The following is a 14,194-nucleotide window of genomic DNA, read 5'->3' on the forward strand; positions in this document are numbered from 1 at the left end:
GTGTTTGTATGTGTGGTTGAGGTGAGTACCTACAGTATGTGGGTGTTCAGGAACTGCCTGAGTGTATCCTCTTCATCTCTTTTTACTCTCTCTAACCCCACTGTGCCTTTATATATTCCTGAGAGGGCCTATGTGGGTGTACATGAATGGGATGAGTGTATCCTCTATAACTCTTCATCTCTCTCTCTCTCTCTCTATCCATACAGTGTACCTGTATCCCTCATTCTCTCCCCCTGACGTTCTTGAATCCCTCTAACAGCAGGTCTCTCTCTCACCTCCTTGCGGCTCTCGTCTAGCTCCTTGGTATTCTCTACGGTCACCATGGTGCTGTTGGAGTTGGGCAGATAGGCCACGGTGCCCGCCGCATTGTTGGCACCATCCTGGTAGTTCTCACTGGGCATCATTCCCACCCCCCCTCCGCTCGGAGGGAACTTTCCGTCCATAATCATCTCGAAGCCTTTCGGGGTTGTGTCCCCCTCCGTCTCCACGACGATGCCGTGCTTGTCGGCACGGTAACGCTTGGCCATGTACTTGTAGAAGAGCAGGCGTCGGTCGGCGATCCAGGCCAGGATCACACACACTGGGAAGTAGAGCAGGGTGACCAGAGCCTCCCACACCTGAACACACACATACACACACACACAAAGACAGGGGACCATTACAAGACATACATCCAAACTGGAAGGGGGTTGATTGTTTGGTTACACACACATACAGTATCTATACACATTTGCTAACACACACACACACACACACACACACAAAAGTGTACCTCCACTACTCCGGGTGAGATGACAGAGAGGATGAGGAAGAGCCAGATATAGGCGAAGATACTCCAGAAGGCTGTGATGAAGAACACACGCAGGTGTTTGATCTTCCTGGTCTCTCCTTCAGGGATGACCCACACACAGATGGCGATGATCACAAACATGTTGAAGGCGGCGCTGCCCACGATGGTGCCAGGGCCCAGCTCACCCGCCTCAAACCCATGCCCACACACCTAACACCGGGAGACAGAGGAGAGGAAGACTAAGAACTTTTCCTTTTGGAGAACTTTTGAGCAGTATAAATCAAAAAGGCCATGTCATAAAAAGGCCAAATGTTATGTTGGTAAGATTTGACAATAACTTTAAAGTTGATATCCGTTTCTTTTTGTCATTTTCAGCTTCATTCCAGTACTAGTATACACTGCAAACGCTGATATGTTGTCGCTGGGGGGAGTGTTTTTGATGTGACACCCACTTATGAGTTGTGCTCGGGGAGTCTTTATGACACGACACCCACCTCGATGACAGACAGCAGGATCTCTGGGGCGGAGGAGCCTAGAGCCATCAGAGTCAAGTTGGACACAGTCTCGTTCCAGATACGTACAGTGGCCACAGATGTCTCACCGCTTGGCATGGTGATGGTCACCTCCTTCTCCTGCAGGACAGAGAGGGGTCACACACACACATGAATGCATACATACACACACACAGGTCATCACTCTATTCCCCCCATACCATTCCAGTATCTCACCACCAGACTCATACATATCTTAATCTCATCTAGCCAGTTACTATAAAAACAACTGCTCATAGGCCAGAGATGGTAGTGGGAAGTTACAGATTTCTTTCTTCTCCACATATAAGCATGACGGATGGTATTTACAGTATCCTACCATCAGGGAGGACGCGACCCTGACAGAAGGGAAGGGGACAATCTGTTATTCTAATCTAGTGAATGGAGGAGTGATGGATGGCGGGCTATGGAGACTCAAATTTTATTAGTCGTATGTACGGGATACACATGGTATACAACGTCTTACGAAATGCTTACTTGCAAGTTCCTTTACATTTACAGTGACCTTGACATGTAGGGTTGTTTAATTTTACTGAAGTGGGCTAAATCAGGGTCACAGAGTGTTTCTTGGTAGTCTTAAACAAATCTACTTTCAAACAAAGGTATACACCTCACACACATGGTTATGGGCTTAAAAAAGAAGAAGACATCTGTACCATGTCAGATAAAGAGTTGAAATCTATTCAATTTTGAGATTGCATCCCAGTATTACCCCTTATATCATCACAGAAGACTGAAATATAACAAAACCGTTTGATATAGAAACCTGATGTTTATTAATGATGAAATTATGAAAAATATGAATAACATTCCACCTATGAGGCCACTGACTAATTTGACTGCCGGAAATGGCTACGCCATCCCACCATCCCTGAATCCCCATCCCTTCATCTCCATATCCCCATCCCGCAATCCCTCCATCCCCATCCCTCCATCTCCCCATCCCTCCATCTCCATATCCCCATCCCTCCATCTCCCCATCCCCATCCCTCCATCTCAATCCCGCCATCCCCATCCCTCCATCTCCATAGCTCCATATCCCCATCCCTCCATCTCCATAACTCCATATCCCCATCCCTCCATATCCCCATCCCTCCATCTCCATATCCCCATCCCTCCATCTCCATATCCCCATCCCTCCATCCGCATATCCCCATCCCTCCATCCGCATATCTCCATCCCTCCATCTCCATATCCCCATCCCTCCATCCCCACATATCCCCATCCCTCCATCTACATATCCCCATCCCTCCATCCGCATATCTCCATCCCTCCATCCGCATATCTCCATCCCTCCATCTCCATATCCCCATCCCTCCATCCGCATATCTCCATCCCTCCATCTCCATATCCCCATCCCTCCATCCGCATATCCCCATCCCTCCATCCGCATATGTCCATTCCTCCATCTCCATATCCCCATCCCTCCATCCGCATATCCCCATCCCTCCATCCGCATATGTCCATCCCTCCATCTCCATATCTCCATCCCTCCATCTCCATATCCCCATCCCTCCATCCGCATATCCCCATCCCTCCATCCACATATGTCCATCCCTCCATCTCCATATCCCCATCCCTCCATCCGCATATCCCCATCCCTCCATCCGCATATGTCCATCCCTCCATCTCCATATCTCCATCCCTCCATCTACATATCCCCATCCCTCCATCCGCATATCTCCATCCCTCCATCTCCATATCCCCATCCCTCCATCCGCATATCTCCATCCCTCCATCTCCATATCCCCATCCCTCCATCCGCATATCTCCATCCCTCCATCTACATATCCCCATCCCTCCATCCGCATATCTCCATCCCTCCATCTCCATATCCCCATCCCTCCATCCGCATATCCCCATCCCTCCATCCGCATATGTCCATCCCTCCATCTCCATATCCCCATCCCTCCATCTCCATATCCCCATCCCTCCATCCGCATATCCCCATCCCTCCATCTCCATATCTCCATCCCTCCATCTCCATATCCCCATCCCTCCATCCGCATATCTCCATCCCTCCATCTCCATATCCCCATCCCTTCATCTCCATATGTCCATCCCTCCATCTCCATATGTCCATCCCTCCATCTCCATATCCCCATCCCTCCATCCGCATATCCCCATCCCTCCATCCGCATATCCCCATCCCTCCATCCGCATATCCCCATCCCTCCATCTCCATATCCCCATCCGTCCATCTACATATACCCATCCCTCCATCTGCATCTCCAGCATAAAATCCAGACACTCTCATAGTGTGCTTCAGCTTGCATTACCTCAGGACATACAGTGGAACAGCCCACCTGTTACAATACAATACACTCCAATTAGGCGCCTGGGGTGGTCTAAATCCTTCATAATGGATGAACTTCTGGAAATTACTCTCATGATAGATGCTCGCATTGTGAACTTACGAAAAACGTGGTGTGTAATTTGCTCGGTCAGAGAGAAAATTGAAAAAGGGATTATGAACAGATGTTGAACGCATGGTTGGCTATAAAGAGGACAATATTATAAACAGATAACTAGTAAATTCACAATGGTGTCCGATGGCCCAACAAACTGAAATGAATTAATAACTCGTGAAAAAATTATTAACTGCCCCAGTTAATTGATTATTTAATCGATTCCAAGGCTAGAATCTATTTCAGTTTCTTGTCAGCAGAGTAATCCAATTCAAGGCAATGTCAAATAGTCTGGACCAATTATCTAAAGCTTTATTTTTTAATTTCAACTTTATTTAACCTGGTAGGCAAGTTGAGAACAAGTTCTCTTTTACAACTGCGACCTGGCCAAGATAAAGCAAAGCAGTTCGACACATACAACAACACAGAGTTACACATGGAGTGAAACAAACATACAGTCAATAATACAGTAGAAAAATAAGTCTATATACAATGTGAGCAAATGAGGTGAGATAAGGGAGGTAAAGGCAATAAATAGGCCATGGTGGCGAAGTAAATGCAATATAGCAATTAAAACACTGGAATGGTAGATTTGACAGTAGATGAGTGTGCAAAGTAGAAATACTGGGGTGCAAAGGAGCAAAATAAATAAATAACTACAGTAGGGGAAGAGGTAGTTGTTTGGGCTATTTATAGATGGGCTATGTACAGGTGCAGTGATCTGTGAGCTGCTCTGACAGCTGGTGCTTAAAGCTAGTGAGGGAGATAAGTGTTTCCAGTTTCAGATATTTTTGTAGTTCATTCCAGTCATTGGCAGCAGAGAACTGGAAGGAGAGGCGACCAAAGGGGGAATTGGCTTTGGGGGTGACAAGTGAGATATACCTGCTGGAACGTGTGCTACGGATGGGTGCATCTATGGTGACCAGCAAGCAGAGAAGGCGGGACTTTACCTAGCAGGGTTTTATAGATGACCTGGAGCCAGTGGGTTTGGCGACGAGTATGAAGTGAGGGCCAGCCAACAAGAGCATACAGGTCACAGTGGTGGGTAGTATATGGGGCTTTGGTGACAAAACGGATGGCACTGTGATAGACTGCATCCAATTTGTTGAGTAGGGTGTTGGAGGCTATTTTGTAAATGACATCGCCAAAGTCGAGGATCGGTAAGATGGTCAGTTTTACAAGGGTATGTGTGGCAGCATGAGTGAAGGATGCTTTGTTGTGAAATAGGAAGCCAATTCTAGATTTAACTTTGGATTGGAGATGTTTTATGTGAGTCTGGAAGGAGAGTTTACAGTCTAACCAGACACCTAAGTACTGTATATGTAGTTGTCCACACATATCAGAATCGTCCAGAGTAGTGATGCTGGACGGGCGGGTGCAAGCAGCGATCGGTTGAAGAGCATGTATTTAGTTTGACTTGTATTTAAGAGCAGTTGGAGGCCACGGAAGGAGAGTTGTATGGCATTGAAGCTCGTCTGGAGGGTTGTTAACACAGTGTCCATGGAAGGGCCAGAAGTATACAGAATGGTGTCGTCTGCGTAGAGGTGGATCAGAGAATCACCAGCAGCAAGAGCGATATCATTGATATATACAGAAAAGAGAGTCAGCCTAAGAATTGAACCCTGTGGCACCCCCATACAGACTGCCAGAGGCCAGGACAACAGGCCCTCAGATTTGACACACTGAACTCTGTCGGAGAAGTAGTTGGTGAACCAGGCGAGGCAATCATTTGAGAAACCAAGGCTGTTGAGTCTGCCGATGAGGATGTGGTGGTTGATAGAGTCGAAAGCCTTGGCCAGGTCAATGAATACGGCTGTACAGTATTGTTTCTTATCGATGGCGGTTAAGATATCATTTAGAACCTTGAGCGTGGCTGAGGTGCACCCATGACCAGCTCTGAAACCAGATTGCATAGCGGAGAAGGTACGGTGTGATTCGAAATGATCGGTGATCTGTTTGTTAACTTGGCTTTCGAAGACCTTAGAAAGGCAGGGTAGGATAGATATAGGTCTAGCAGTTTGGGTCAAGAGTGTTCCCCTTTTGAAGAGGGGGATGACCGCAGCTGCTTTCCAATCTATGGGAATCTCAGACGACACGAAAGAGAGGTTGAACAGGCTAGTAATAGGGGTTGCAACAATTTCGGCAGATAATTTTAATAAGAAAGGGTCCAGATTGTCTAGCCCGGCTGATTTGTGGGGATCAAGATTTTGCAGCTCTTTCAGAACATCAGCTGACTGGATTTGGGAGAAGGAGAAATGGGGAAGGCTTGGGCGAGTTGCTGTGGGGGGTGCAGTGCTGTTGACCGGGGTAGGTGTGGCCAAGTGGAAAGCATGGCCAGCTGTAGAAAAATGCTTATTGAAATTCTCAATTATGGTGGATTTATCGGTGGTGACAGAGTTTCCTATCCTCAGTGCAGTGGGCAGCTGGGAGGAAGTGCTCTTATTCTCCATGGACTTTACAATATCACAGAACTTTTTTTGAGTTTTGTCACAATCATTGGAAGCTTTCCGAGCTAAAGGATAGCTGATGACCGCTAGCCGTGGTTAGCTGAATACTAACGTTAGCTAGTGAGCTGGCTAGCTTCTGTTGTGGATTTCGGATACGAGGTGAATAATACTTTTGGGGGAAAAAACAGATCCACACCACATTTTGTGAGGCGGGTTGCATGAGAGTGTTTTGAAAAAATATATAAAAAGATATGCGAAGAAAAGACAAAAAGATACAAAACATATATACACGGGACAAGACGAGGACAAAGGACATCTGACTGCCATCTTGGAAATCTTGAAGAAGCTATAGAAATAGAATATGAACGCAATAGAAGCGTTGTTTCTTGTACTATTGTCTTTAGAGGACTGTTTCACTTTGATGTCCTTTTTCTTCTGTCCTTATTTTGTCTTTCTTTTCTTCTGTTAACTAGATATTCTTTGTTGTTCTTTGTTAGCTAGCTAGCTTCTTCCAGGAGAGTCCCTAGCAACTGCTTAGCAACTGGTAAACAATTCAGCTAGCTAAGATAACTGTACAATTTTATGAAAAATAGTTACTTTTTCTGGATCTGGATCCTGGATCTGTTTCTGTTCCTTGAAAAATGTTATTTTCCAGTTTTGTTCCCTGAACTGGTTCCAGCCCAAGGTTAGAATCTATTTTAGTTTCTTGAGTCAACACTATCTCTCGTCAGCAGAGAAATCCAATTCATAACAATGTCAGAATCTGAACCAATTACCCAAACTTTAAATCAGATGGAACCAATAATTAAATACACTAAGTCTGCATATCAGGATGTGTTTCAATGAACATACTGTAAATAGTGGAATTCCATATGGGCCCAAAGTCAGTCACTACAAGAAATGTGAAAACCCAAACATAGAAATAACACGTTCATTTGAGCTGTCTGTGGTAACACCGAAAAGCAAGGCGGCATTTCTGGAGAAAGAACTGTTATGTCTATCACCTCTGCACAGGCGAGTTTTACAATGACTTTATCATAGAATGTTCAACCTGTTTCGATGTTCACTGTGTTTGAGTGACAGTTAATGTAGTCTAGGGAGAGGTGAGAGAGAGCCAACCAATGGGACTAAGATTCTATGTAATTTCCATTATGTGGTGAATGACAACTCTACATAAACACAGTCTATCATATGGGTCAATCTATCACACAGCACCAACCTGTGAGGTTATGACCTCGATAGAGGCCATGAAACGGTCTGCGATGATGGACACTCCCAGGAACATGTACATGAGGCAGGTGAAGTAGACCACGGCCCTGGCCACCTGGTCGCCCAGCCCGGGGCTCAGGGGCTTCCACACGGGCAGCAGGGTGCCCGGCCTGCACACTACCGGCTGCGAACACTTTGAACTGCCGCCCAGCCCCGTGCTGCTGTTGCTCCAGAACTCCGGAGACATGGAGGGATAGGACATGGTGGAGATGGAGCGGTTCTCTTCCTCTCCTACTCCTCCTCCTCGTAGAGACTCCAGGGCGCAGGGTGAAGGAAGGGGGAGGAGGAGGAAGAGGAGGAAGGGGACGGAGGCAGAAAGAGAGGTGGGGAGGAGTGCCATGGTGGAGAATGCCGGGGGAAGAGAGGGATGAGGCGGACGAAGAGAGACGAGGAGAAGATGCCAGGGAGGGGTAGGACTAGCTCACCTAGGAGGAGAGAGAGATGGATAGAAGAGTAAAGAGAAGACAGAGAAAAGAGAGAGAGAGAACAATACTTGGTTAGATGTTGGGCGTAACCAGCAGCAAACATACACCAGCCTTTCGTGGACCTGTAAATAAATAAACCATCTACCTCAAAATCCTTTTCAGTTTTTTTAACTAAATTAAAACTGAATCATGAGATATTACTGCAGTTGACATAGAATAAATCATTTTTCAACCATCGTCCTTGTTTCCAGTTGCTGTTGAAGGTTTCCAACTGCAATATGAGAACAAAAATGTCAACATGCACATGAATAGTAAATGTTAAAGTCATGCCCCTGAATCATGAATATAAACCTTTCACGGCTATTCAAGTCGGAGGTTCCCAGATTGGGCTACGTGCTCTCTGCTTTCTATTGACAGGAGAGACAGACAGATAGAGAGACAGAGAGATAGATAGATAGTTCATGGCAGATTCTGTGACAGCAGTGCTGTCATTAAAGCCCAAAGCGGAGGGAGAATGTTGGCCCTGGAGAGAGAGAAGGCTGGGGTTTGGATGGGAGAGATAGTTCATGGTGGATTCTGTGACGCTGTTCCAACAGGCTTCGTGACATTGCACCAGGCTCTGCACAAAGACCTGTTCCCTCCGTCGAGAACACAATGACCCTGAGAGCCAGAACACTGAGCAGCAAGACACTCAGAAACTCTCTAACACACTCTCTCTTGCTGTTAAAGTGGGTCAGTGTCCATGGCTGACTGGTAGTGTGCTTTTGAAGCGGGATGTACAGAAAGTTAGTTTCTTTGCTTGCTTGTTTGTTCTACTAGCTTGAGTCCCAAATTGCATCCTATGTCTATATAGTGCACTTCTTTTGATCCAGGCCCATAGGGAATAGGGTGCCATTTCATTTGGGATGAAGGGGCTAGTGAGTAGAATTGTTGAACAGATACATACAACTTTAGGCCTGTACATACACTCACATGTCCAGTATATGAGGGTGTGTGTGTATACAGTCGCTGTTATTCAACCATTCTTTCACCGGGTGTCATTTACAGCCCAATGTATCTGTATGTATTGTATTGTGTGTAGTTTCTGTGAGCAGTGTGTGAGAACCATATGTAAGGGAGAATGTATAGAGCAGAGAGCCAGTTTAGTCGATTACAGTCACAATGTGAGACCTGCTGAGGATAGCCTGGGGTGAAGACACCTGGTCACACACACGCACGCACACACACTCAGATGCGCACACACGCACACTCTCTCTCTCTTTATCTTTCTCTGTCATGTTGCCTGTCCAGCGTTAACATTATAGAGCAGCCCTTGAAAGCTTATCCATCTCAATACACTTGTCTATATACAGTATAATTTGACATGCACCAGACAACAATAAGTAGGATTTATCTGACAGAAAATAATTGTATTTACATGCTTGTACTGCTATAGACACATCCATCAAACATACACATGCCAGTGTATGTCTGAATAGTCATGAGTATCCCTTTGTCAAGAATATTATATTGAGAGGCTGCCCACAAAAACATCCTCTAATGCATTTGCAGTAGGAATATCTCAGGTTATACACAATGCACTGTTGCTACTGCAGGTCATACTCAGTCTGGGATTCTATGTAATTGGTCTTAACGGACAACAGTAGAAGATATTTCCGTACACATACATACACTGTAACTCACACATGCACACACACTCGCTCACTCACACATTATTTTGACACACACACACACACACACACACACACACACACACACACACACACACACACACACACATACACACACACACACCTCCAGTGTGCAGGCGTGTTCGGTCTCCTCAGGCTGACAGTCCAGTCTGACTGATGGATGTCTAATGATGCAGAGCTGATGTAGCCCATTTCCGTACTGCACTCTACCAGAATGCACCTCCAGCACCACACTACCATACCTGAATATCAAGCAGGAGAATAAGAGAGGGACACTGGGGGAAGAAGGGGAGGATGGCTGCTTACACTGGGTCTGCGCTTGTTCAGAGAGCAGCACTCTCTGGATGGGTCTTAAATGGCACCCTATTTCATATCAAGTCCACTGCGTTTGACCAGGGCCCATAGGGCTCTGGTGAAAAGAAGTTCACCATATAGGGAATATGCTGCCATTAAGGATGCAATTTCTATTTCAGAGTAGAGTGTTTGTGTTGTGTTCCTTTGTGACCTGTTACTGAGAGCCACTCCAAGGCTGGGGGACAACATGGAGGGATGCTGCAGGACAAAAAAAGAGGAAAAAGGAATCTGAAGAGATGTTTAAATGGGAGATGCGATGAGAGGACGGTTGAGGTGTCAATGAGAGGAGGGTTGCTGATACTAAGTATAATGGATAGGGAGAAGGGGGAATTGAATGTAGAGAGTGAAAAAGAAAGAGAGAGAGAGGGAGAGAGAGAGAGAAGGGCAGAGCGAGAGAGGACCAGAAAGAGGACGAGAGAGAGAGGAAGAGAGTGAGAAAACCATAGAGAGAGAGATGAGAGAAGGAAAGAGAAAAAATAAATAGTGGGGTAGTCCTGCTACGATGAGTGCGTTAATAGATATTCTCAGCACGGCCAGAGTGTTTCCATGACGACCTGGTGAAGGTTTGGGGAGGGTGATGCATCACAGATGGAACAGGAGAGAGAAGAAGAAAGGAAGGAGAGAGAGGGAAGAAGATAGGAAGGAGAGAGAGAAGAAGAGAGGAAGTAGAGAGAGGCAAGAAGAGAGAGAGAAGAGAGGAAGAAACAAAGAGCCTAGGAGGACTCTTCGTCACAAAAGCCAACTGAAAATTATTAATGATTATTATTTGACCATGCTTGTCACTTATGAACATCTTGAACATCTTGGCATAGTTATGTTATAATCTCCACCCGGCACAGCCAGAGGAGGACTGGCCACCCCTCATAGCCTGGTTCCTCTCTAGGTTTCTTCCTAGGTTTGGCCTTTCTAGGGAGTTTTTCCTAGCCACCGTGCTTCTACACCTGCATTGCTTGCTTTTTGGGGTTTTAGGCTGGGTTTCTGTACAGCACTTCGAGATATTAGCTGATGTACGAAGGGCTATATAAAATAAACTTGATTGATTGATTGATTGACAAGCATACTGCCTTTCATGGACGTGTCCACTAGTGTCCTCTGCGGCTGGGTATTGTGGGGAAGGGCTCTTCAAGCAGCCCGGTTGGCTAGGCTGGGTCTGGGGGCGGGACTCGGGGCCTGGGGTATGTATAGCTGCCTCATCAAAACTGCTGAACCGCACGAACGCACACACGCTCGAAGCAGATGTAAACACACAATCCTGCACGTACACAAACACACACAGTCAAGAAGAATCAGCTTGGGCCTATATTTCCTGTGACATTTATGTGACCTGTGACATTTATGTGACATGAAGCGCTTTGTGGTTACAGATGTGCAGGCAGTGACCTGCATACACACACGAAGCACAGAGAACAGTGAACAGTGAACATTGACAATAAACATTGAATCCAGAGACACATGAGAAGAAGTGAATTGGGACGGAGACTTGATTGAATTAGAGTTAATATGGAAAATTGCTGTTTAATTATAATTGCATATATAAATGAAGGATTAGGATAAGTCATTGACACAGCATCATCCGTGTTTGGCCGGGGTAGGCCGTCATTGTAAATAAGAATTTGTTCTTAACTGACTTGCCTAGTTAAATAAAGGTTAAATAAAAACAAATTAATAAAATAAATTGGTCTGGTCTGGGGTGACCCCTAACCAGAGCTCTAAGAAAGGGAAGTCCATTTGTGGGCATAGAGACTGAAAGAGGCACCACTCTGGTTATGCTTGCATGCATCAGGCAGAAGTCTGGGCTTGTGCACACCCACGGACCCACGGACTCACGGACCCACGGACACAGAGTTAGAGTATGTGCCCAGCCTTGGGTCAATGGTACCCGATTGTAGTCAGGTGATAGCTAGTGCCAAGTAGGTAAAAAAAAGTTGATTAAGGAGTAAAAGGCCTATAGCATGTGTATAGACGGAGGTTAGATGGGGTGCAGAGATAGATGCTGTAAGAATGTATAATATTGCTTCTTTTAAGGTTGGGTAAGAATATGCATATTATGGAAGGAATGGATGAAACGTATTCAACTGTGGTAAAGCTGACCTAACCTGAACCAACCCTTTTCTCATAGCTACTTTGAGGAAAATTGTACTTTGCCTATGATATGTGGTTGTCCCACCTAGCTACAGTATCTTGAGATTAATGTATTAACTGTAAGTCGCTCTGGATAAGAGCGTCTGCTAAATGACTAGAATGTACAAATGTAAGTGAAGCTGTAAGGTATATAAGGAGATTAGATCTTTCTGTCCCTTATGCTCATTCATGCCTTGGTCATTGATGCATTGCTGCAGCTTTATAGTTTGAGTTTATTATTATTATTGTTATTATTACTCATTATTAATATTCTACTTTATTTTTACTGTTAGGTTTTAGGTCTAGTCTAGGAGTAATCTTTAAGGTTACCTTACTGATAGATCTAAGTAGTGGATTAGAGTTCTCGATCACCATTGAAATACTATTTGTATTGTAAGAGAGGTACGACCCCATTTTCTTATTATTAAAAGCTGTGGTTCTCATAAAATTTGAATAGACCAAAAATTGTGCATTGGTAGCCTAACAAGGTGTAGATAAGGGAGCTGGACATATCTTGATTTATCAGCTTATCATACTGCTTGTGTAAATTTGTGATAATAATTGGGACTATTCTACCTGTTTACCTTATTATTTTACAACCCTGTGTCATCAAAAGAGTCATACAAATGTATGTTGTTCAAAATCAATGAGAGATTTTTAAGTGATTGTGCAAATTATTGGTTGAAGTTTGAATGGAATTAGTCTAGGCTTTATCTAGGCAGATTATTGTCTAATATTCTAAGGTGGAGGCCCTTACCAAATAAGTGAGTAGGTGGAGGGGTGTTGGAGTCAGGATATTAGACTTGAGGATTGCCCGCCACACTGTAAAAGAAAAGCCCTTGTATACTTTGTTGAGTTCAGTCCCTATCCGAGTTAGCCTTTCTGTAAGGTTGAGCAGCCATTATCAGGCCGGCAGGTGTCAGACACGGAATGTCTGGTGGGGGGTGGGGGGTTTGGGGGGGGGGGGGTAGTGTAGCTTTGTCTACACACAAGATTCCACTTCCAAACTTTGCATCAAACATTTGCTCGGGGAGATCTGTTCTGCTTAGACCATACTGTTCAGGCCACTTTAGTCAGTGTGACAGATGTGTAAGCGCAAACAGATAGGAGGATATATGTAAGTCCCTCTTCAATCTCTAGTAATACGGCCAAGCCACTGTGTCACGTTCCTGACCGGTTTTCTGTTATTTTGTATGTGTTTGACGGTCAGGGCGTGAGTTTGGGTGGGTAGTCTATGTTATGTGTTTCTATGTTGGTTAAAGAGTGACCTGATATGGCTCTCAATTAGAGGCAGGTGGTTTTCATTTCCTCTGATTGAGAGTCATATTAAGGTAGGTGTTTTCACACTGTTTGTTTGTGGGTGGTTATCTCCTGTGTCTGTGTCTATGTACATTGCGCCACACGGGACTGTTTTCGGTTTGTTTGTTTGTTCGTTTGTTCGGTTTATGTAGTCTGTTCCTGTTTCATGCGTTCTTCGTTATATGTAAGTTCTTATGTTCAGGTGCGTCTACGTCGTTTGTTTTGTAGTTTGTTAAAGTGTTTTCGTGTTTTTTCGTCTTTACTTTAATAAATCATGTCATATCACGAAGCTGCATTTTTTTTACACTCTGACATACACTGCCATTCAAAAGTTCGGGGTCACTTAGAAATGTCCTTGTTTTTGAAAGAAAATCACATTTTTTGTCCATTAAAATAACATCAAAATTATCAGAGATACAGTGTAGACATTGTTAATGTTGTAAATGACTATTGTAGCTGGAAACGGCAGATTTGTTATGGAATATCTACATAGGCGTACAGAGGCCCCTTATCAGCAACCATCACTCCTGTTTTCCAATGGCACGCTGTGTTAGCTAATCCAAGTTTATCATTTTAAAAGGCTAATTTATGATTAGAAAACCTTTTTGCAATGATGTTAGCACAGCTGAAAACTGTTGTTCTGATTAAAGAAGCAATAAAACTGTCCTTCAGACTAGTTGAGTATCTGGAGCATCAGCATTTGTGGGTTCGATTACAAGCTCAAAATGGCCAGAAACAAAGGACTTTTTTCTGAATTTTGTCAGTCTATTCTTGTTCTGAGAAATGAAGGCTATTCCATGCGAGAAATTGCCAAGAAACTGAAGATCTCGTACAACGCT

At 44.7% G+C, this 14,194-nt stretch overlaps 1 protein-coding gene across 4 annotated transcripts in view; it reads right to left on the reverse strand.

Moving 5' to 3' along the window:
• The window catches only part of LOC129822037 (sodium/calcium exchanger 2-like), a 100,151-nt gene that overhangs the window by 30,217 nt on the left and 55,740 nt on the right, over positions 1-14,194 (reverse strand). For 3 of the 4 annotated variants that reach the window (XM_055879891.1, XM_055879888.1, XM_055879889.1), the window contains 4 exons: positions 7,416-7,890; positions 1,285-1,422; positions 773-1,000; positions 276-617 (listed from right to left, as the gene is read on the reverse strand). In XM_055879891.1, the coding sequence (XP_055735866.1) occupies positions 276-617; positions 773-1,000; positions 1,285-1,422; positions 7,416-7,805 (1,098 nt within the window). In that variant the 5' untranslated portion in view covers positions 7,806-7,890. Of the gene's footprint in view, positions 1-275; positions 618-772; positions 1,001-1,284; positions 1,423-7,415; positions 7,891-9,684; positions 12,969-14,194 lie in introns of those variants that run through there. The other variant, XM_055879890.1, reaches the window with a different exon arrangement.

Source organism: Salvelinus fontinalis, chromosome 24 (assembly GCF_029448725.1).
Source record: "Salvelinus fontinalis isolate EN_2023a chromosome 24, ASM2944872v1, whole genome shotgun sequence".
Classification (NCBI taxonomy): Eukaryota; Metazoa; Chordata; class Actinopteri; order Salmoniformes; family Salmonidae; genus Salvelinus; species Salvelinus fontinalis.